Here is a 25,733-nt window from a genome sequence, read left to right as displayed (position 1 = left end):
ACCTGCCCCCTCCCTCTCCAGAAGCAGAGCAACCCTACGCTGTGTTCCCTCCCAGGAACGAATTAAAACTGTTGTTGAATCAACAGTTTAAAAAAACATGCCACATTTCTGAAGCTGAAGTGAAGGTGGCCTCCTTCCATAAGGTTGATTGCCACCTTTTATTGTGATAAGGAATTTGTTTTGGCCAATACTTGAAAGACCGTATAAACATTCCAACTAAAACTGCACCTCAACATGCATTACACCGAGGTTTTTAGTTACAGCATCACACATTTTCATTCCACGTCAGACACGAGAAGTGAACTGTTTGATGTGACTTTCTCATCATTAAAGGGTTTGCCTGACAACAACACACCTTTAGTCACTGAAGAACTGTAGTTGCTGTCACAACTGCAGACACTCTGCTTTTTGTTTTGAATGTCTGCTGTTTAAGTGTTGAAATGTTTGATCAAATCTTTAAAGTATGTAGCTTAGGTAATTTTGCAAAAGGTCATTATACTGGATACATGGTTGGTTGTACAAAATGTACTTAAGCGTGCTAAAACCTTTAAGATTATTCACTGAGGCAGACAAATAAATCCTTCACATATAAAAATGTACACAGTTATAATCCTAAAGGTTGATGGTTCTGCTACATGGGTCTGTAATTACAGTCATGTTTCAAACAATATATGATTCTAAACAACAATGACCATTTTCTCAGGGATAAACTCAGCAGTTATTTTGCTCTTGGCATTGTCGACACAAGCAGATAATCTGGTAGTTAAGTGAAAAAACAAAAGAGCCTGGATCTCAGAATTACTTCTGCGTCTTTGAACTTTAGAACTGTAACATTCAACTATTCCAATGAGGCGTTGGATTAAAACGGGGAGAAGGCCGGGGAGTGGGGCTGAGGAGGGGGAAAAGGATCAGCCATGATTGAATGGCAGAGCAGACTCGATGGGCCAAATGGCCTACTTCTGCTCCTACATCTTATGGTATATGGTGTTATAGTCTTAAAGCTTTCAATAAAAGTAACCTCAGACAAAAAGAGCAATTTGGCAGTACTGAAGGGGGCAAAGTTCAAAAGTTTGAAGTACACTTATTATCAAAATCTGGAGACTCGACTCCTTGCAGGCAGCCACGAAACAAAGAAGCCCAAACGAATCCACAAAAGAAGACTGCCAAACACCCCAATGTGCAGAGAAAAGAAAAAAACAAATCATGCAAACAGTAACAGCAAGAAAAAAGCGTTCTGAACTGAAGTCCACGAGCAGAGCCCGAGACCCATAGTTCAGCGCAGAGCCGAGTAAATATTGCGGAACAGCGAGCTGAAACGGCTCGTCCCTCGCCTCACCCCTCAACACCCTGACCTTTTTAGTGTTGCCCAGTGCCTGAATCAATGTCAACCCCGATTATGCATTACATGATTGGAATAGGGTTTGTATGTCAATCACAGGTTAGAATATTAGCTGATATAGGTAAGCGAAATAAAGGCAAAAAGTTTTGAATATCCCAGGATTAACCAGCAATTATTTATCAATAAGAAAAATGCTTTGGAAATGGATCGCAGCTTCTAGTGTAATGTGATTTCACAATGTACAGTTGGAATCTTAAAGGATCCACTTTTGTAAATAAGAGATATTAGAAATAGGGAATATACATTATTGTTCTGTTGGGGAAAGCTAAAAAAGAATAAGAAAGTCCTAGAAAAATGTGATCTTTAGAAAATATCTGAAAGCCCTCATCCGGCTTCACCCATTACCTTCCAGCTTGTACTCTTCCCCCCCCCACCCCCCATATCTACATTCTGATTCCAGTTTAATCCCTCCTCCTTTCCAGTCCAAAGAGTCTTGGCCCAAAGGGGCCACTGTTTCTTCCCCTCCATAGATGCTGCTTGACCTGCTGAGTTCCTCCAGCATTTTATGTGTGTTGCTCAATATTTGAAAGTGACTTGTATATACCTTTTTCCATAATAACGGGAAATAGAACATGATTAGTCTGTTAAACTATGCTGTAGAAACATCCTACTGGCTGCTACATAATGTTTTTCTCCTCCTGAGCCATTTAGAATAATCCAAGATTATACTCGCCCATTGGGCCTTTTTCACTGTTACTTTCTTCAATCATCCACCAAACTCTCTTGAAGAATTTGCTTCTTTAACAACTGTAGTGAACTGTACCGTGTGCAGATGTGATGCTAAGCTGTATTTGTTTTGATATGAATTAGAGAGAAAAATCTGATATTGTACAACAATGGCTTGGTGTCAGGCAATTCAAGTTTGATGTAAATATATATCAGGTACTAAGAGTAAGCCCCGACAAACTCTTTGCACACATCTTGGTTTGAAATTGTTCAGGTCTAAGTGCTGGTACTTGGGAAAACCATAAACACGGGGAGTTCTGCAGATACTGGCAATGCAAAGAACTCAGCAGGTCAGGCAGCATCCGTGGAAATTAATAAACAGTTGATGCTTCGGGCTGGGACCCTTCGTCAGGACTGAAATGGGAGGGGGAAGATGCCAGAATGAAAAGATGGGGGGGGGGGAGGAGGATAGCTATAAGGTGACTGGTGAAGCCAGGTGGGTAGGAAAGATAAAAAGCTGGAAAGAAAGTAATCTGATAGGAGAGGAGAGAGGACCATGGGAGAAAGGGAAGGAGGAGGGGACCTAGAGTGAGGTGATAGGCAGGTGAGGAGAGGTAAAAGGCCAGAATGGAGAATAGAAGATGAGGGGAGGTTGAGGGAAAAATATTTTACTGGAACAGAAATCAATATTCACGCCATCAGGTTGCAGGCTACCCAGACGGAATAAAAACTTGGGCAGTAAGTTTTACAGACAGACATAGCTGATTTTCATAGCTGATTATAAAACCCTTGACCAACTTGTTCCAAATTTTGATGGGATGAAAATCACAGAAGTTCCACAATAAGCAGGCAATTAACTTTATCGCTTTAGTATCTGGGTGGTGAAGAAGAAAACTGCCCCAACTCAACTTACAAGCATGTTAACGGTTGAAGTTAATAAAAGTGCCTTCAGCCTTACCATGTTTAGTATAGTTAAGACATAAGTGGTGATATTTTCATTGCCGTGGTTCTCAATCATTTTCTTGTCGACCACAACCAGTGTTTCCACATTGAGCTTCTGATTTTTACGCATTTTAAACAAGGAACGTTTGTTTCTCGGCAAGCTTACATACTCATCTGGTAAAATATACATATCTGCTCCCGGAGGCTTGGGCATATCTGCAGAAAGAGAAGTTACAGTGTTACTAATAAATTGCACACAAGACGACTTGAAATAGTATTCTCTGTGTAGCGAGTGTGTGTTATTCAGCACTCTCTTTCGGCTTCCATGCTGAAATAAAATTTAATTAAGATCAAGAACACCAAATGTGCAGAATCTGTTGATAGTAAAACCATAAATAACAGGAGCAGAATTAAGCCATTCAGCTCAACGAGTCTGTTCTACCATTCAATCCTGCCTAATTTATTTTCCCCCTCAACCCATTCTGCTGCATTGCCCTGCAACCTTCAATCCCCTTACTAATTTAAAAAAAACTCTCAAACTCTTCTTTAAACATATTGTAGCTCTTTGTATATCATCGGTATGAACTACTGTGCTCAGATAGGGGAGGGAGATAAGAGGGGATAAGAGAGATGAGAGAGAAAGGGAGCAAGAAAGCAAGGGAGGGAGGGAGAGAGACGGGGAGAGGGAGGGGAGAGGGAGAGAGACGGGGAGGGAGGGAGAGAGACAGGGAGAGGGAGGGAGAGAGACGGGGAGGGAGGGAGAGAGACAGGGAGAGGGAGGGGAGGGGAGGGGAGAGGGAGAGGATGGGTGAGGGTGGGAGAGAGACGAGGAGGGAGGGAGAGAGACAGGGAGAGGGAGAGGATGGGTGAGGGGGAGAGAGACAGGGAGGGAGGGAGAGAGACAGGGAGAGGGAGAGGACGGGTGGGGGGGGGGAACAAGAGAAAGATGGGGAGATAGAGGGAGAATTGGGAGGATAGGTGGAAAAAACAACAGAGGTAAGAATTGGAGAGAGTTAAATTAGACAAAAGAATGATTGGAGGGGCCTGGGGAAGAAATTCCAGATCTCATGACTAAGATGAGATGTGTCAAACATTGTGTAATGCCATGGTATTAAAAATGCCAAATGCATATTGAAAACTAATGTACACCATATACTTGTTTTTAACTTTACCATTGCTTTGAATAGACACATAAAATGCTTCAGATTACAGGTAGATAAAACAATGAGAATGATATTCCCTGAAGCTTTTCCTGAATAAACAGAGAGCCCTTTGAAAATATGGTGACTGCATGAAAATCGACAGACCGGAGAGTAAATCCTTCACCACCACTAACTTTACATTGCAGTCCAGATTCATCATTAACAATTTACTTGAAATCTGAATGTTAATTTTTCATGATTTCTTACTACACGCCTTTTGTCTTAAGCACTTATATGTCTGTCAAATATTCTCCCTCTTCCTCCTATAGATCATTTCACCAATAAGTGAATGCATGGGGGCTGTTTCCCCTTGGGTGAGAGTAGAGGTCACAGATTTAAGGGGAAATATGAGGGGAAAGTTTTTAACTCAGAGGGAGGAGCTTCTCCCTCTCACTTGCTGCAGCCGGAGGAAGGTACAGGAGTCGAGGGTCTTGGGCAAGGTTTGATCGGTGCGGCTTGTGTACTGGACACGATTTTTAGAGGACTCTGCCGTTCATGTTACATGTGCCTCTGGTTACTCTTTTTTGAAAATTTCTATTTTGCGCAATTTTGATCGGGACGCCTTGCTCTGCGGCCTCCAGTCAACAATCAACACAGCGCTAAATTAAACTGCAATGCCCACAGAAATGCTGGAGGAACTCAGCAGGCCAGGCAGGATCTATGGAAAAGAGGAAATGTTTGATTTTTGTGGGCCGTGACCTAGACCATTCCAAGGACTCTGCATTCTGAAGTTAAATATTTTCTGTGTTATTTGCTCCTTTTCACTGTTTGGTTGATGTGTGTTTTTTTTGGCGTGTTGGGTGTTTGCTGTTTTCTTTGAATGGGTTTCATGGTGTTTCTTTGTTTCGTGCCTGCAGGGGAATGACCCTCAGAGATGCATTCTGCATGCACACTTTCATTATAAATGCACTTTGAGTCACTGAATGTTTGAGTGTGGAACAAGCTGACAGCAGAAGTGGTAGCTGCAGGTTCAGCTGTAACTCTGAAGAGAAGTTTGCATAGGTACATGGATGGGAGGGCTTTGGAGTGATAAGGTCCCGGTGCAGCTAAATGGGTCTAGGCAGACAACCAGATTGGCATAGACTAGATGGGCCAAAGGGCCTATTTCTGTGCTTAGTGCTCTTTGACTCTATGTCTGCAGAGGTACTCTCCGTTATTCTTATCTTGAGTTCACTATCTTTCCCTTTTTTCTTCATTTAATAGTATAAAAGAAACACGAGACATGCTCTCTTGTCATTGCTGCCGTCAGAGAGGGGTAAAGGAGCCAGAAGACGCACACTCAATATTTTAGGAAAAGCTTCTTCCCTTCTGCCAGCAGATTTCTGAACAGACAATGCACAAACCCATGAACACTCTCTCACTGCTTATTTAAATTATTTATTATTTATAGTACTTTTACGTATTGCACTGTGATGCTGCTGCAAAACCACAAATTTCATGCCTTTTATCAGTGATACTAAACTTGATTCTGGTTCCGAACCTGCGGAATTAACAATATATAATGAGTAATGTGAAGTGTAATATATTGTAATTACCAAGGTTGAAAATCGGAATCCATATGCCGTCACGGTTTGCTTATAATCCAGTTTTCAACTTAAATTAAGCCAATTTATTATGTAGGGATGGTTTCAAATTTTGTCTCATCGCAAGACAGAAATGTTGGCATTTTATCAAGGCTGCCTTTCTATACATTTAAAGTTTTATTCTTATTATCATGAATTTATAATTCAACTATCTAGCATACCAATCAGAAGATAAACTAATTATACATTAAAAACAAAGGTAACACGAGTGAATCTGCAGATGCTGGAAATAAATAAAAAAACATGAAATGCTGGCAGAACTCAGCAGGCCAGACAGCATCTATGGGAGCAGGTAATAACGATGTTTTGGGCTGAAACCCTTCATCAGGAGTGAAGTAACATGGGATGGTCGAGGGGGGATAAGAAGTGGGGAGAGGGATAAAGTACAGAGCTGGGAAGTGATAGGCTGGAAGGAAATGGGCTAGGGGGAAGGTGGAGAATTATGGGAAATTATGGCGGGATCTCCCTGTGGCCACACACTTCAATTCCACAGACGACTCCCACTCTGACATGTCTGTCCATGGCCTCCTCTACCGTCAAGATGAGGCCACACGCAGGTCGATGGAGCAATACCTTATCTCCTGCCTAGGTACCCTTCTTCCTGCCTGCATGAACATCCAACTCACAGACCTCTGTTGATACCCCTGCCCCCCACCCTTACCCCCATCCCTATCTATTATTTTAGTCTGGTTCTCTTTCTCTCTCTTTCCCCCCCCTCACTATAATCTCTCCCCCCAGCCCTACCTTTCTTTCTCTTTTATTTCCCATAATTCTCCACCTTCCCCCTAGCCCATTTCCCTCCAGCCTATCACTTCCCAGCTCTCTACTTTATCCCTCCCTCCACTTCTTATCCTCCCCTTGACCATCCCATGTTACTTCACTCCTGATGAAGGGTTTCGGCCTGAAACGTCATTATTACCTCCTCCCATAGATAGATAGATAGATAGATAGATAGATACTTTATTCATCCCCATGGGGAAATTCAACTTTTTTCCAATGTCCCATACACTTGTTGTAGCAAAACTAATTACATACAATACTTAACTCAGTAAAAAATATGATATGCATCTAAATCATTATCTCAAAAAGCATTAATAATAGCTTTTAAAAAGTTCTTAAGTCCTGGCGGTAGAATTGTAAAGCCTAATGGCATTGGGGAGTATTGACCTCTTCATCCTGTCTGAGGAGCATTGCATCGATAGTAACCTGTCACTGAACCTGCTTCTCTGTCTCTGGATGGTGCTATGTAGAGGATGTTCAGAGTTATCCAAAATTGACCGTAGCCTACTCAGCGCCCTTCGCTCAGCTACCGATGTTAAACTCTCCAGTACTTTGCCCACGACAGAGCCCGCCTTCCTTACCAGCTTATTAAGACGTGAGGCGTCCCTCTTCTTAATGCTTCCTCCCCAACACGCCACCACAAAGAAGAGGGCGCTCTCCACAACTGACCTATAGAACATCTTCAGCATCTCACTACAGACATTGAATGACGCCAACCTTCTTAGGAAGTACAGTCGACTCTGTGCCTTCCTGCACGAGGCATCTGTGTTGGCAGTCCAGTCTAGCTTCTTGTCTAACTGTACTCCCAGATACTTGTAGGTCTTAACCTGCTCCACACATTCTCCATTAATGATCACTGGCTCCATATGCTGTCTAGCCTGCTGAGTTCTGCCAGCATTTCGTGTTTTTTTATACATTAAAAACAGATCCTTTTGAAATTCAGCATAAAGAGAATTCAATGTTGTATTATTCAAAAATTATTTCCCTTTATTTCTGTGTCTCTTAGCTTGCTTTGTGTAGTTGCTTGTTCACCCACTCCACCCTTATATGGCTGCTTGCATCCTTTTCATTTTGCTACTCTCATACTGAAATAAATTGTGTGGGCAACGCTCCTAAACAAAGGAGTCAAACAGGACAGTTCAGCTACAACACCAGTCGCACACTGATGATGACATACATAGCTAAGCAATGCTGGTCAAGCGAGTGTCATTTGACTTAGGCTTGTAAGGAACTAAGTACTGTACTGACAATAATAATGTCCAGGAGGTCGTCTTCACATTTCAGACAAACAACAAAGGAATATACAATCACGAAGAAATAGAACCATAGAACCATAGAACACTACAGCACCGTACAGGCCCTTCAGCCCTCCATGTTGTGCCGACCCATATAATCCTTAAAAAAAGTACTAAACCCACACTACCCCATAACCTTCCATTTTTCTTTCATCCATGTGCCTGTCCAAGAGGCTCTTAAATACCCCTAATGTTTTAGCCTCCACCACCATCCCTGGCAAGTCATCCCAGGCACTCACAAGCCTCTGTGTAAAAACCTTACCCCTGATGTCTCCCCTAAACTTCCCTCCCTTAATCTTGTACATATGCCCTCTGGTGTTTGTTATTGGTGCCCTGGGAAACAGGTACTGACTATCCACCCTATCTATGCCTCTCATAATCTTGTAGACCTCTATCAATTCCCCTCTCATTCTTCTACGCTCCAAAGAGTAAAGTCCCAGCTGTGCTAACCTTGCTTCATATGACTTGTTCTCCAAACCAGGCACAATCTGCAGATGCTGGAAATTCAAGCAACACACACAAAATGCTGGTGGAACTCAGCAGGCCAGGCAGCCTCTATAGGAAGAAGCACAGTCGACGTTTTGGGCCGAGACCCTTCGCCAGGACTGACTGAAAGGAAAGATAGTAAGAGATTTGAATGATCTCTATCTTTTCTTTCAGTTAGTCCTGACGAAGGGTCTCGGCCCGAAACGTCGACTGTGCTTCTTCCTTCAGATGCTGCCTGGCCTGCTGTGTTCCACCAGCAAGGAATATACAATGGTATTTTGTATGGAAACATTGAATGAATAACAAAATTGAGTTTTCTTACAAAAATAAAATGGGAATTAAGTTCCAGCAACTGCGAGAGTGAAACCTGAAATAATAACCCTCCATAGGACAACAAAACCAATTGCATTTTAGAAGATGGATTTTGGATTGGGCCATACATTCAGCCTAGCATTCAAATCAGTACTAACCCCTCAATCATCCTTAGCTGATAACTACATTAAACCAATGTGTTTCCAATGTTACCTGGTCTTTTTAATGCATCTGATTAGTTTGTCAATATGGACCAGCTATGGTGGATTGGGAGGGTGGGGGCATTACATCCCATACTGATTGTGTGGTGTTTGCATGTTTTCCCTGGATCTACGGGCATTTCATCTAGATGCTTCTGATTCCTCCTACATCCCCAAACAGGACAATAGACAATAGTTGCAGGAGTAGGCCATTCGGCTCTTCTAGCCAGCACCGCCATTCACTGTGATCATGGCTGATCATCCACAATCAGTACCCCATTCCTGCCCTCTCCCCATATCCCTTGACTCCGCTATCTTTAAGAGCTCTATCTAACTCTTTCTTGAAAGCATCCAGAGAATTGGCCTCCACTGCCTTCTGAGGCAGAGCATTCCATAGATCCACAACTCTCTGGGTGAAAAAGTCTTTCCTCAACTCTGTTCTAAATGGCCTACCCCTTATTCTTAAACTGTGGTCTCTGGTTCTGGACTCCCCCAATATCGGGAACATTTTCCCTGCCTCTAGCATGTCCAATCCCTTAATAATCTTATATGTTTCAATCAGATCCCCTCTCATCCTTCTAAATTCCAGTGTATACAAGCCCATTCGCTCCAATCTTTCAACATATGACCCACCACCCCGGGAATTAACCTCGTGAACCTACGCTGCACTCCCTCAATAGCAAGAATGTCCTTCCTCAAATTTGGAGACCAAAACTGAACACAATACTCCAGGTGTGGTCTCACCAGGGCCTTATACAACTGCAGAAGGACCTCGTTGCTCCAATACTCAACTCCCCTTGTTATGAAGGCCAACATGCCATTAGCTTTCTTCATTGCCTGCTGTACCTGCATACTTACTTTCAGTGACTGATGAATAAGGAAACCTAGATCTAATTGTACTTCCCCTTTTCCTAACTTGACACCATTCACATAGTAATCTGCCTTCCTGTTCTTACTACCGAAGTGGATAACCTCACATTTATCCACATTAAACTGCATCTGCCATGCATCTGCCCACTCACCCAACCTGTCCAAGTCACCCTGCATTCTCCTAATATCCTCCTCACATTTCACACTGCCACCCAGCTTTGTGTCATCTGTAAATTTGCTAATGTTATTTTTAATCCCTTCATCTAAATCATTAATGTAGATTGTAAATAGCTGCAGTCCCAGCACCGAGTCTTGTGGTACCCCACTAGTCACTGCCTACCATTCTGAAAGGGATCCGTTAATTCCTACTCTTTATTTCCTGTCTGCCAACCAATTTTCTATCCATGTCAGTACCCTACCTCCAATAACACGTGCTTTAATTTTGCCCACTAATCTCCTATTTGGGACCTTATCAAAGGCTTTCTGAAAGTCCAGGTATACTACATCCACAGACTCTCCCTTGTCCATTTTCATAGTTACATCCTCAAAAAATTCCAGAAGATTAGTCAAGCATGATTTCCCCTTCATAGATCCGTGCTGACTCGGACTAATCCTGTTACTGCTAAGGAAATGTGCCGCTATTTCATCTTTTATAATTGGTTCCAGCATCTTCCCCACCACTGATGTCAGGCTAACTGGTCTATAATTCCCTGTTTTCTCTCTCCCTCCTTTCTTAAAAAGTGGGATAACATTAGCTACCCTCCAATCCCCAGGAACTGATCCTGAATCTATAGAACACTGGAAAATGTTTACCAATGCTCCACGATTTCCAGAGCCACCTCCTTAAATACCCTGGAGGGAGGGAGTTGGAAAGTTAATTAGCAACTCTAAATTGCCACTAGTCTGAAAACTTCAGAAGAATAGGTTAAAGGAAGTGTGTCTCTCTGTCTGCACATGAGTCTGCTTGTCTGAGTGTATGTCAGTCTGTCTGTCTATGAGTGTCCGTGTGTGACCCTGGACTGGGTACCCCTGACAGAGGAGGCGCTGGAGATAGATAGATAGATACTTTATTCATCCCCATGGGGAAATTCAACTTTTTTCCAATGTCCCATACACTTGTTGTAGCAAAACTAATTACATACAATACTTAACTCAGTAAAAAATATGATATGCATCTAAATCACTATCTCAAAAAGCATTAATAATAGCTTTTAAAAAGTTCTTTGACCTATAGAACATCTTCAGCATCTCACTACAGACATTGAATGACGCCAACCTTCTAAGGAAGTACAGTCGACTCTGTGCCTTCCTGCACAAGGCATCTGTGTTGGCAGTCCAGTCTAGCTTCTCGTCTAACTGTACTCCCAGATACTTGTAGGTCTTAACCTGCTCCACACATTCTCCATTAATGATCACTGGCTCCATACGAGGCCTAGATCTCCTAAAGTCCACCACCATCTCCTTGGTCTTGGTGATATTGAGACGCAGGTAGTTTGAGTTGCACCATATCACAAAGTCCTGTATCAGTTTCCTATACTCCTCCTCCTGTCCATTCCTGACACACCCCAGATAACTGTATAGCGGTAGATAATTCTCCGTGGTCTCTTCAGGTATATCCAAGATCATTGAAGGAAACTAGAAAAAAAACTGAGGCAGCCCTGGCTGACATACTTGCATCATCATTAGTGATGCGTGAAGTGCCAGAGGACTGGAGGAAGACTAATGCTGTACTTCTATTTAAGACAGGCTGCAAAGAAAAACCTGGGGACCGCTGTGGTCGACAAATTAATGGAGGTGATTCTGAGGGATAAGGTGTACCTACATTTGGAAAGACAAGGGATAGGCAGCATGGCTTTGTGCGTGGGAGATTACGTCTCTCCAATCTGAGTTTTTGAAGAAGTTACCACCAAGAGAGTTAACAAGGGAAGTGTGGTAGATGTGGTCTCTTTGGACTTCTGCGAGGCCTTTGATAAGGTTCCTCTTGGTAGGCTCCTATGGAAAGTTAGATCACGTGGGATCCCAAAGAGCGGGCTAACTGGATACTAAATGGAGCTGAAGCTGGGTGATGGTGGCAGCTTGATTTTTGGATTGGAAGCCTGCAACTTGTGGTGTGCCTCAGTGCTCAGCCCATTGTTGTTTGTCATCTACAGTTCTGTGCAAAAATCTTATGCACATAGATATAGTATATAGCTAGGCTGCCTATGGCTTTTGCACAGTAATTTTATATATTGCACTGTACTGCTGCCGTAAACAAAAAAAAAAGACAAATGTCATGACATCTGTGAGTGATGATAAACCTGATTCTGATATGGGTGCCTATTGTGGACCGGGAGTGGTTAGGGGTCAGGGAGAGGGGAATCGTGGTTGGAAAAAGGGGAAGGGAGATAGGTGGGAACAAGAAGCACCAGGGAGACATTCTGTAATGATCAATAAACCAATTGTTTGCAATCAAATGACCTCGTCTGGTGTCTCAGGGACGGGTGTGTCTGTACCTGCACCACGTCCCGCCCCTGGCACTCCTTCTCTGCCGCCTATCCCACATCCCACCCGCTGTGCTTCACCCTCGCCATCCTTTGCACCCACCAGAGTTACAAACTCGCTCTCTGTTCCACATTGACAAATACAGTGCTGTGCAAAAATCTTCGGTACCCTAGCTATATAGATCTGCCCAGGACTTTTGCATAGTACTGTATATCAACAATCTGGATGAATATGTGCAAGTCATGGTTAGTAAGTATGCAGATGACACTAAAATAAGTGGTATCATAGACAGGGAAGAAGGTTATCAAGAATTATAGGATCTTCATTAGCTGAGTAAGTGGGCCGAGGAATGGCAAATGGAGTTTAATTCTGTTTAGTGCAAGTTTTAATTGGGGTTTAACTGTTTGTAGTTGGGGAAGTTAAACCTGGGGAGGACTTTCACAGAGGATGGTAGCTTCATAGGGAATACTCTAGAAGAGGGATACCTAGGAATGCCAATACACGGTTCCCTGAAAGTAGCTTCATAGCTAGGTGGAATGGGGAAAGTGGCTTTTGGCAAATTGACCTTCATCAGTCAGGTCTGTAACTTCGAGTACAGAAGTTGGGATGTTATGCTGCAGTTGTACAAGACACTAGAATTTTGACTTCAATCTTGGTCACTCTGCTATAGAAAACACACACAAAATGCCGGAAGAACTCAGCCGGTCAGGCAGCATCTGTGGAAATGAATAGTCGATGTCTTGTGCCGAGATCCTTCTTCAGGGCTGAGAGCACGAGTTGCAGAGTAGTAATGACCACAAGGCCCTATTAAATTAGAATGAGTGCAGAGAAGATTTCTGAGAATGTGGCACCGGGTTATAAGGAGAGGCTGAGCAGCCGAGGGAGTTATTCTTAGAGTATAGGAGACTGAGGTGTGATCTTTTGGAATGTATAAAATCATGAGTCTTTTTCCCCAGAGTTGAGGGAATCAAGAACTAGAGGGCAAAAGTTTAGGGTGAAATGTGAAGGATTTAAAAGGATCTGATGGGCTTCTTTTTTCACAGAGCGAGTGGTCCATTTACTGATCAAGCTGTGGTTGAGGCAGTCACAAGAACAAAATCTGAAGATATTTGGATAGGTACATGGAAAGGGAATGGTTTAGGGATCTGGGTCAAGCATGGGCACTGGGACAGGCATGGATGGGCATCGTGGTAGGGAAAGATGAGTGAGGCTGAAAGGCCTGTTTGCATACTGCACGTGAACAATACTCAAGCAATCCAGAAAAACAATGAGAACAATACAACTGAAAGGCTGGTTACACATATTTTTAAAATTACACCGGGGTTGAGAGCAAAACAAGCTGACAAGCACAAATTTGTTTCATGGTTTGCTATTTAGCTTATGAAATTTTCCAAATTATTTCAAAGAAATCACCAGTACTGACTCACTTAGTTAAAACATTCAGATAGCAGAATTGAGAAGATGAAATAATTCCCTTACATACATTTCTTGCGTCTTCCGCAGTAATGCTGCTTTTGAAGTTGTCCATGCTTGTAGTCATTACGGAGCCGATGTTGATGCTGGTGTTTATGACCATCTTGTTCAACCCCCTTCAGCCTCTGGTGCATGGATACCTCATTATCAAGAACAGGCAGTTTGGGCTCTGCAGATCTCTTGTACAGGACATGCGGCTGGTGCCCCTTGGGTGCAGTGTAATTGTGCTTAAGTGCAAGGTGCTGAGGTAGAGGTGTCAAAAAGTAATCTGCTTCTTCAGTCCTTATCAAGCCTGACTAGAAAGGGAGAAACAGAAATTAAAACATGCAATGAAAATTTGATGCCTGACAAAAATGAAATGTGAATACCCCTCTTGGATGAAGACAGATTTGTCATAGAACACGACAGCACAGAAAGAGGACCTTTGGCCCATCTAGTCCATGCTGATCTGGTCTTCTGCCTCGTGCAATCAGGCTGTACCAGGACGATAGCCCTCCATACCCCTCTCATCTACGTAACTTTCCAAACTTGTCACGAATGACACAACTGAAACTGTATCTACCACTTCTGCTGTCAGCTCATTCCATGTTTGTACTACCCTCAATTTAAAACTTCGAGAAGTACAAAATAAGTGTAAACTATGACTTGGGTCAGCTTTCGAAAGTCAACAACATACTCAAGAGGAATCTTGTTTAATGTATAGGTTCTTAAGTTATTTGGTCACATGGGTGTAATTGGCACGGGCCATTGGGCCAGAAGGACCTGTTACCATGCTGTGTCTCTGAATAAATGGTATCTTACTCATAGTATAAATGTATTGCATGGTTTAAGCAAGTGACATCAAGGACAATTTAGCCAAGTTTTTTTTTTAACCTTGTGGCGACCCACTTTCTGCGCAGGCGAACCGGCTCACAAATAGCCAGCGTGCGGGGAGAGACTTTGGTAATACACCTCTGACGTCATTTCCGCCCGGAGAGGGCGGGCGTGGGGATTAAATGCCAGCGCCGCAAAGTTTGAATAAACTAGTCTCGAAACGACTTACCGACTGCATGTCGTCTCTAGCTCTGTATGTAGTACATCGCTACAACCTGCTCATTATCCGGATGAATCTATTCAGTGACTTAATTGTAACTTATGTGGCATTCCATTGCTAAGAATTAAATTTAATATCATAGTGATCACCCAACAGTATTTTATTTATTCATAAGTCATGACCATTGTTAGTAAGACCAATACATTAATCAATTCTAATTTCCCCCAAATTTAGTAATCTCCTTCTGGTGGCAGGCTAGAGAGATGTCTCCACCACAGAACGTGTAAGGAGCTTTTCCCCTCCGCTAGCCTGCAGGTGTAACACCACCAATGGCAAGCCACTTCTGTAGAAAAATTTGCGAAGAACAATCATGGCTAGGGACCATGATCACCCATGTCATATGACATGGCACACAAGGGATGATAATGACTATGGACTGTTTTACGTGCAGATGACATTGGGTAAGAAAGGCAGGTATCATATCTGGAAGATGCCAATGCATCAGATAAGTTTTTACGACAATCAGGTACTTCAAATAAATAGTACTAACACTTTACTCCAGAAATGCTTAGGTACTCAAACTTAAAACTATTCCAGCTATTATTGTGGAATTTGAATGCATTTCTCCAGATCAATGGTCGATAAATTTGAACATCAATCTCACATAGGACTGTGCTTCCAAAAAACATTTTGGTACAAAATAATTTTAAGAATTCAGACGTTACCCAGCTAACCATTTGTCAAGATAATGTATTGTGGAATGGGAAAGATAAACAGAGTAAGATTTTTTCTATTTTGCTGCAAGGTAACAAGTGCCAAATTCTTTCATTTCCTCAGTCTTGGAACTACTGTCTTCTTTCAACACTAAGTTCAAAATTGATTAAAAGATTTGAAGCAATATATTCAGACATTTCAAGTTCAAGTTTATTGTCATTCAACCATACAGATATATACCGCCAAATGAAACGACATTCCTCTGGACCAAGATGCACAACACAGTACATATAACTCAGACATAATACAATATTATAGAAACATAGAAAATAGGTGCAGGAGTAGGCCATTTGGCCCTTCGAACCTGCACTGCCATTCAGTATGATCATGGCTGAATATCCAACTCAAAACCCTGTACCTGCTTTCTCTCCATACCCCCTGATCCCTTTAGCCACAAGGGCCATATCTAACTTCCTCTTAAATATAGCCAATGAACCGGCCTCAACTGTTTCCTGTGGCAGAGAATTCCACAGATTCACCACTCTCTGTATGAAGTAGTTTTTCCTCATCTCGGTCCTAAAAGGCTTCCCCTTTATCCTTAAACTGTGACCCCTCGTTCTGGACTTCCCCAACATTGGAAACAATCTTCCTGCATCTAGCCTGTCCAATCCCTTTAGAATTTTATACGTTTCAATAAGATCCCCCCTCAATCTTCTAAATTCCAGTGACTCTTGTTCTCACAATCTATGCAACCAATTGTTATGACCGTGCACCTGATTGTCTACCTGTACTGCATTTTCTCTGTAATATTAACCTTTTATTTTACACTCTGTTACTCTTTAATCTTGCATACCTCAATGCACTGATGTAATAAACTGATCAGCATGAATGATGTGTGAAGACAAATTTTTCACTGTACCTTGGTACATGTGACATAGTAAACCAATTTACCAACACTTTGATTCCACTAATAAATTTGTTTACATTTGAGTGTTTCAGAGAAGAAAATTTGAACAGATGTGTGGTCATCTGAAAAAAATACAGCAAGTGTATTGCATTCTGCTACTTTTGTGTGAACTTGAAAGAAAAGGAGATAAATGTTTAATGATAATCAACATTGCATTTTTATTCAACTGTAATATTATTTGTGAGTGGCAGGATAGAGATACATCTCTACCAAAGGAGGTGTGAGGCACTCCTTCCCTCCGCTAGCCTGCAGCTCACCCTTGGGCAAGGTGAGCACCTGCTTACCGCTCCCCCACCCCCTCAGATCAGGGTCACACGAAGCCATGGGAGCAGGCAGTGGATGATCATATGAGCAGCTGGTACACATCACAAGTCCTGGTTATGCGACCACTGACGCCAGGCAGACAATCTCTGAATACTATTGATAATGGCTGGGGTCATCTGTCTTGTCAGGACGAGGCCCAAAAGAAGTCGATGGCAAGCCAGTTCTGTGGAAAAACTTGCCAAGAACGATCATGGTCATGGAAAGACCATGATTGCCCACGTCATATGACATGGCACATAATGAATGAACAAATATTATTTGGGATGCTATATATACTAACTCACCTAGCTTCCTTCTGAAACAATGGAAATGTCAGTTAAATGAAGAGAATGTTTATGTCGATACATCAGGTATTCCACCAAATTTTCCTCAAAATAGGTAACTGTTCATATAAAAAAATTAAACTCTGACCCGATGATAGCAATTTGAACCTAACTTGAGGTCACAATTTTATTTTAATAATTCAGTCAATTAAACTCAACACAAACAGGCAACCTGGCTCCATTTAAAACCAGAAATGTACAGTTCAAAACAGGAATAGTTGCATTTTTGTGAATGGTTGGAGAATACACAAGAAATGGCAGAAAAAAAATTAGATTCAATAACATGCGGCCAACAGTAGCTGGAAACGATGATGCCCTAGCTGTAATCCAAGCTTCCACTTGGCAGTTCTCCATTCTTCCTGAGTTCTGGTGGTAGAAAACTATAACTTTAACATGGAGCTCAGATGATTAAATTTGTCACTAAGTTGGCAAGAGCTACATTACTTTCTTGCTCCATTTCTACTCTCTTTTCTTCACTATATATACTACAATCACACTGTATATAGACACACATCTTACTATACTGTTAGCATGCCAGTAAACCAACATTTTTATGAAATTTAGAACTATAAAACATAACAGCACAGCACAGGCCCTTTGGGTAATATTGTACCAACTCTTTAGCCTTGTCAAAGATCAAAATAACCCTTCCTTCCTACATAGCCCTAAGTTTTTCTATCATCCATGTGCCTACCTAAGAGTTTCTCAGATGTCCCTAACATTTTTACATCTACCGCCACCCCTGGCATTCTGCACTCCCATCACTCTCTGGTTAAAAAAAAACTTACCTCTGACACTTCATAGCTTCTTCCCATCACCCTAAAATCATCCCCTCATTGTATTAGCTATTTCAACCCTGGGAAAAAGTCTCTGGCTGTCCACTCTATCTATGCCTCTTATCACCGTGTACACCTCTACCAAGTCACCTCTCATCCAAGGAGAAAAGCCCGAGCTCACTCAACCTATCCTCATAAGAAATGCTCTCTAATCCAGGCAGCATCCTCTGTACCCTCTCCTAAGCTTCCACATCTGACCAACAGTGAGGCGATCAAAACTGAACACAGTCTGGGGTATTGCACTGTGCTTAAGAATGTTCTTGGGAGATAGTAGTACTTAGTGAGGCCTATAGTGAGGGATGAGAGTACTGATTATTTAAAAGCGAAGAGTAAGAAATTCTTCAGAAATCTGTCGGCTGTATTCTCCAGTGCTCTTCTCCTTTCAGATTTTTATTCAAATGCATGCTGAACTTTCCCGGTGAATAACCCTTCAGTCATCGTCATCATCATCATTATATGCCGTGAAATACGGCGTGGGTGATCATGGTCTCATCACCATGATTGCTCTTGGCCAACTTTTCTGCAGAAGTGGTTGGCCATTGCCGCCTTCAGGTCTTTACAAGAAGGGTGACCCCAGCTATTATCAGTACTCTTCAGAGGTTGACTGCCTGGCATCAGTGGTCAGATAACCAGAAATTGTGAAATGCACCAGCTGCTCATACGACCATCCACCACCTGCTCCCATGGCTTTATGTGACCCTGATCTGAGGGCTAAGCAGGTGCCACACCTTGTCCAAGGGTGACCTGCAGTCTAGTGGAAGGAAGGAGCGCCTTATACCTCCTTTGGTAGAGACCTATCTCCACCCAGCCACCCTTCGGTGCCTTGAGTAATATTTCACTCCTGTTTATTGAAGATAATGAATTGAGTTTGACAGATTTTCCCTCAACAACTGCTGCAAAATAAAGAGGGATTCAGGAGAAACAGCGAAGTTACACAGATATTGTGAAAGCCCCTCTAAAAATCAGCCTAATTTTTAAATTTACATCTTCTTGCTCAGATGGCCAGTATGATATACATGAGAAACAGGCATGGGAACAGTAGCGAGTTGTAATGTGCTTCAAGCCTGCCCTGACGGTCAGTGTGGTTGTAACATACTTGTCCTTTGTATCTATCCATCGGTATTACAGACAATAAAAATCACTAATGAAAGAAAAGCAATTGCTGGAAACCAAAATGAATCTCTAATAAGATAAACAATTAATTTTTCAGGTCTGGGAGAGTGCCAGACACCAAGTGTTAACTTTTTCTTTTTGCCGCAAGCTGTTGGTCCTGCTGGATTTTTCTAGCATTTTCTATTTTTATTTTTTAAAATATTATTAATCTTGGATTTAAAGTTAAAAATCGGGCAAACATTAACTGTTGTTTGTGGAAGCAAATGCAGCATTTCTATTACCTTCTGGCTGTAGAAATGTTCCCCAGCTTAGCCTCAGGACAGCTGGTTCTGATATTTAGAACACAGAACAGTAAAGAAGTTGACAGGCCTATCGGCCTATGATGTTGTGCCAATCTCGATGCCAATTTTTACTAAATGCCCTCTTCTTGTATATGATCCATAATCCTCCCACCCCTTCATATTCATGTATTAGCTTCTTAAACTCCACCAAACTCTCTGCTTCCACTACTATCCCCGGTAACATGTTCCAGGCAGCCACCTCTCTGGACTTACGAAGAGTCTCGGCACAAAATGTTGACCGTTTATTCCCCTCCATAGATGCTGCCTGACCTGCTGAGTTCCACCAACATATTGTATATGCTCTGCATAGGTAAATGGTGCTTTTGTGACATTGGGTCTTTATAAATAGGTTACCATCAACAAAGTACCCAAAGGAGAGTGAAATATACACTCAGTGGCCACTTTATTGAGTATCTCCTCTATCTAGTAAAGTGGCCACTAAGTGTATGTTCGTGATCTTCTACTGCTGTAGCCCATCCACTTCAAGGCTTGACGTGTTCTGCATTGAAAGATGCTCTTCTGCACACTACTGCTGGAATGTGTGGTTATTTGAGTTACTGTCGTCTTCCTGTCAGCTTGAACCAGTCTGGCCATCCTCCTTTCTTATTAATGAGTCATTTCCACCCACCGAACTACTGCTTAATAGATGTTTTTGCTTTTTGCACTATTCTCTATAAACCCTAGAGGCCGTTCTGTGTGAAAATCGCAGGAGATCAGTAGTTTCTGAGATACTCAAACCACCCCATCTGGCACCAACAATCATTCTACTGTCAAAGTCACTTAGATCACATCTTTTCCCCATTCTGATGTTTGGTCTGAACAACTTAACCTCTTGACCATGTCTGCATGCTCATATGCAGCGAGATGCTGCCACATGATTGGCTGATTAGTTATTTGCTTCAACAAGCAGCACACTGGTGCACTTAATAAAGCAGCACTGAGTGTAATTCAAGATTGTTTAATGTCATTTCCAGCACACAAGTGTAAATGAGAACAAAATAATTGTTACTCTGGATCCATTGCAGCACACAGAAACACTAATAAGGTAATAACACAATACAAATACAATAAACATAAATACATAAGAGCAAACACGAGGAAATCTGCAGAAGCTAGAAATTCAAACAACACACACAAAATGCTGGTGGAACACTGCAGCAGGCCAGGCAGCATCTATAGGAAGAAGCACTGACGACATTTCAGGGTCTGACGAAGGGTCTCGGCCTGAAACGTCGACAGTGCTTCTTCCTGTAGATGCTGCCTGGCCTGCTGTGTTCCATAAATACATAATATAGCCTATATAAACAGATTGACTGTATATCTATGAAGTGACTCTAGCACAAGAGTGTCTATACATAAGATTACTCTGACAGGAAATGATGGTGAGGGGTATAGAGAGGTGTGTTAGTGGGTGGAGGTGTTGATCAGCCATACTGCTTGGGGAAAGTAATTCTTTTTGAGTCTGGCGGTCCTGGGGTGGATACTGCGCAGCCTCCTCCCTGATGGGTAATGCAGAAAATACGGTAGTCAGGAACATCACGTTCTATTGAAAGCAAAGTGATGAAGGGGAAATAATCAAGTTACTTCTAAATGATGTGGATTTAAAAATAAATATTGGCCAGACACTAACAGTTTTTGCTCAAGTCTCCCCACGGGTTCTTTTACATGCACTTGAAAGCAGACTACCGCCAGATCTGTTCAAGGGATCTTAATTTTTTTATTGGTTGATGTATTTTGGCTGGTGGCAAGAGTCAAAATCAGAATCAAGTTTAATATCACTGACATAAGCTGTGGACCTTGTTGACTCTGTGGCAGTTGAGTTTGTGCAATATATACTACTAATAAAAAGTGAATTACAGTAAGTATATATATTAAATAGTTGAATTAAATAAGTATGCAAAAAAAAAGAAATAAAAAATAGTGAGGTCATGTTCATGAGTTCAATGTCCATTCAGAAATCCGATGGCAGAGGGGAAAAAGCTGTTCCTGAATCGCTGAGTGTGTGTATTCAGGCTTCTGTACCTCCTTCCTAGTGGTGGCAATGAGAACAAGGCATGACCTGGGTGATAGGGTCCTTGATGATGGACGCACCTCTTTAAGGTACAACAAGTGCCTGTTGTTCTCACTAGATGCTTGAAATTGCAAATGTCAGCATGTGCTCGTGAGGGCAGTGCCAGAAGAATTTTTCCCAGATTTCAGAAGCTACCATTTTCTCCCAGACATTGCAGTCATTGTGTCAAACCGTGCGGATACACGTCCTTTGGCTTAACTTGTCCATGCTGACCAAGGTATCCTGAGCTCATCAGCCCCATTTGCCTGTGCTTGGCCCATGTCCACTGGTAAGCATTCCACTTGGAAAATAACATTACTGGTAGAATTGAGCACAGAACAAGATGCTAAAAGGGGGAAAACGGGGATGCCCAAGGAACATTTCCACAAGAAGCCCTACAAGAGAGAATGTGTTTGACTTGTCCCAGGGAAATGTATCAAATCCATGACCTCTGTTGTGTATTTAATATTTCAGTAACATTTGAACAATCTTGAAAATATATTGTTTGATTAAGCATTCTTGTTCATTTTAATAATGTAGTACAGGTTATATGTATAAATGCGTGAATTACATATGTCAACACTACCACGTGATAGATGCACATCTCATTTAAAAGTAAAACATGAAGTTAAACTCAGATCTCGGACTCCCGTCTTTCCTTTGAATTAACTTAATATTCTGAAGTTACAAAACATAACAACCTCCTCTCCAAAATGATAATTATCACTGACCAACACACACAAAATATTAAAGGAACTCAGCAGGTCAGGAAACATCTAAGCAGAGGAATACACAGTTGATATTTTGGGTTGAGTCCTGATGAAGGGTCTCAGTCTGAAACGTCGACTGTTTATTCCCCTCAACAACCAGCATCTGCACAATCGCTTGTATTTCTGATGAACTAATCTAACTTGCCAGTCTATAGGACCAGTCATCTCACATAATATGGCATTAACTTTGTTACAAATCCCATTTATATATTGGTTGATATTCTGTTCAGTAATATAGCTAGTTCTAAGTGATTTAAAAATGACTTTCATCAATGATTTCTCTTGTGTGCTGTTTCTTAACAACAAAACCAATTCTGCATCCTGACTTTCTGAGCCATGATTATTTCTCCAGACTGTCCTAATGCTGATGCTATCCTTTATTAATAGGTCCACTTTCACTCCTTTTCTCATTTGCTTATGTTTCCAAAATTTTGAGCTCTCTAGAGTATTTAGATCTCAACTTCGGTCAACTTGTTATATCCTTTCATATCATTTCCTTCCTGTACTTCTGCTTTCAATAATTCCTCTTCCACACATTCACACGTTGTTTTATTTCCATTCTTCCAGAGTTTGATTCCACCTCTTGCTGGATGGTTGACTACAGACATTTTTCTCTTTCCTAATCCACTCTGGTTGCCTTTATTCCACTACACTTTGCGCATTCTATCCAAATGTCTAAAATATTCCTTCTCCAAACAATACAGTTTGAAGCCTTACAGACATCCCTGGTGTATAGGGTGTCCAGGGAGGGACAGCACCTCTGTTGAAGGGGGCTTGTTGGGCCCATTCCGGGGCAGCTCACTCACCTCAGTCCTCGCTGGACGCTCAGCTCGCACCTGTGGCTCCGAGTAGCTGTTTGCATGTGACAGTGGCCACACCCCAGTACACAGCTTCGACAGGTGGGCTAAACCAGGCGAGGGTTACCGGCAGCCTCCTACCCCGGTGAGATAGGGGCATGCCTGTCCTAGCATGGGAAGTCAGCTCTGGCAGACTGGGTAGATGAGATCTACAGTGAGATCCAAGGGCTAGGAAGGCATTACTCCACGGACAGCCGAGAGCACGACAAGGCACAGAAGATGTCATGGTCACCCGGTGCAACCAAGGACAACCCCGGTTTGTGACCCAGACCTCCAGGATCAAGAGAGTGGAAATGCCCCAGTGCAATGGTTTGTTCACTTAAAAAAACTCTGCCACATAGGTTTCCTGTCATCATCAGACACGATGGACAGCTACCATGGTCACTTGAATCGCCAGGACAACGGTCCCGGCCCAAGTCAAGAGAAGCCCATCGTATCTGAATGGTAGTGCCCCCTTAAATGAAGACAATTGCTTCCACAATACCCTGAGTCAATGTCTCTTTCTCACTGATCATTAACACAGAGGACGGAAGCTCAACTTCCTGCTCCACACTAAACACACATGGCTGCACGGCTAAGCGCACCTCTACCGCCATCTTCAAATTTGTAGATGACACTACTGCTGGTGGATCAATCACAGATGGTGATGAGTCCGTGAACTGGCGTGAGAGAGGATACCTGGTTGAGTGGTCCCCCAACGACCTCTCACTTAAAATAACCAAAACTAAAGAGCTGATTTTTGACTTGAGGAAGGGAAAGCAGGCCAAACATGTACCAGTCTACATTGGTGGTAACTGCCAGGAGACAGGGTCAGCATCTTTAAATTCCTGGACATTAATGTATCAGATGACCTGTCCTGGGCCCAGTGCATATATGTAATCAGAAGGAAAGAATGCCAGTGTCTTAACTTTCTTAGAAGACTAGAGAAGTTCATTTTTTCACTGAACACTCTGACGGACTTCTGCTGACGTACTGCTTAAAGTATCCTGTCTCTTGGTATCATGGTCTGGTATGGCAATTTGAATGCACAGGAAGGTAAGAAGCTGCAGAGGGTAGTGGACTCTGCCCAATACGTAATGGATACTTCCCTCCCCTCATTTTGGAGTATCTACAGGAGGCAACATCCATCATCAAAGATCCCCACCATCCAGGCCATGCCATTTTCTCACAGCTACCATTGAGCAGGAGGTACAGAGGCCTGAAATCCAACACCACCAAGTTCAGGAACAGTTACTTCCCTTCAACCATTTAGTTCTTGAACCAGTTGGGACAACACTAATCACTACAGTTTCACAACACTAAGACCACTTTCCACTAAAACTGATTTTTTTTTTTGTTCTAGTTATGTTCTTTGTAAAAGTTGTATATAATTTATAATTATAGTCATAGAAAATCGAGTCTGTGCCAAGCCATTTAAGCTGCCTACTCCCATTGACCTGCACCATTTATATTTATGTTTTTCCTTGTCAATACTGCTTATATGCTGCTGTGTGTCTTTGATATTGCTGTAAGTTCTTCATTGCACCAATGCATATATGGACTTGCACGCGACTATAAACTCAAGTTTAATTTGTTTTGACCATGTGCCAATCTGCAGCTCAGTCTAATAGTAATCCAGGCATGATCGCCTTTCAGTAACTGTTCATTCAATTAGACCCTCAGTCCTCATGCAGTCTCAGCTGAGTTTTCTAACCTTACTTATGTGGACCAGGGTAACTGCAGTCTTCGTTTTCATGCTCCCTTCTGCCGCAGCAGAGATGGTTCCTGGCCCAGTGTATGTGTGAGGTGTGAGGAGCAAGCACGCAGCTATGCTGCACCTTTAGGGCAAAGTGAAACGTGAATCTTCGGCTCATGCCCTGACTAATTAAGTCTGCAGGTGGGTGAGTGACAGGGCTGTGATCAAGTGAGCAGTCTCTGAGGTGAGACGTGTGGTCGGTAGATATTGTAATTGAGGATTCCTTCACTGTGCCTGAGTAATAATGGCCTATACTGCCTACAGTACTGCATACAAATACGAGGAAATTAACTCTAGCAACCGAACTCCAAATCTATCTGTTTCCTCTGCAACAAACACAAAACGCTGGAGGAACTCTGCAGGTCGAGCAGCATCTATGGAGGGGAATAAACAGTCCTCTCTTTCTGCCTCTTATACTGAAGATGCTGAAAACCTAAAATAATCGCAGTTACTGCTGTAACTACTCAGCAGGTCAGGCTGCTTCCTGAAGAGAAACATGATCGTTTCTGCTCGTACGGTTTTGCCCCTTCCCAAAGGAATTCAGGAAAGGGCCTGAAAACCTGCACAGCCACCTAATCCCACACTGTGCTGTCCAAGTTTCCCAGCTCAAAGACAACCCCTCAAAGACATGTCTGTTCATGACCTGCTTCGGCCACGATACGTATCTTCTCCAACACGGGGGGGGGGGGGGGCAACTTTTAATCCACTAAAATTAATGCTGAATAACGCCAATAAGCTATGGTGTTCAAACATCTTCTGATGTATGCCGCAATCAAAAATGGATTTGGCAAAATCTGCACAAAGACGATATAACAAGTTGGCAATATGAAGCTGCTACATTACTGCACCGATTGTTTGGGACTAATCAGGTCTGTGCTTTTCATTAATAGCAGCAGTTATGTGGCCGAACATTGTTACCATCGGAAACACATATTATTCACATTATCAATAAACTCATATTATCCATGATGGCAAAATCTA

General features: G+C 42.4%; 1 protein-coding gene across 1 annotated transcript in view; it reads right to left on the bottom strand.

Moving 5' to 3' along the window:
• adamts16 (ADAM metallopeptidase with thrombospondin type 1 motif, 16) overlaps positions 1-25,733 on the bottom strand; it is a 194,209-nt gene that overhangs the window by 102,002 nt on the left and 66,474 nt on the right. Inside the window, exons 4-5 of the mRNA XM_073024361.1 lie at positions 13,700-13,985; positions 3,024-3,223 (exon numbers count right to left, since the gene is read on the bottom strand). Of these exons, the coding sequence (XP_072880462.1) occupies positions 3,024-3,223; positions 13,700-13,985 (486 nt within the window). The remainder of the gene's footprint in view (positions 1-3,023; positions 3,224-13,699; positions 13,986-25,733) is intronic.

Source organism: Hemitrygon akajei, chromosome 20, assembly GCF_048418815.1.
Source record: "Hemitrygon akajei chromosome 20, sHemAka1.3, whole genome shotgun sequence".
Taxonomy (NCBI): domain Eukaryota; kingdom Metazoa; phylum Chordata; class Chondrichthyes; order Myliobatiformes; family Dasyatidae; genus Hemitrygon; species Hemitrygon akajei.
Note: the sequence above shows the minus strand (reverse complement) of the source record. Positions and strands in the feature narration are given on the sequence as shown.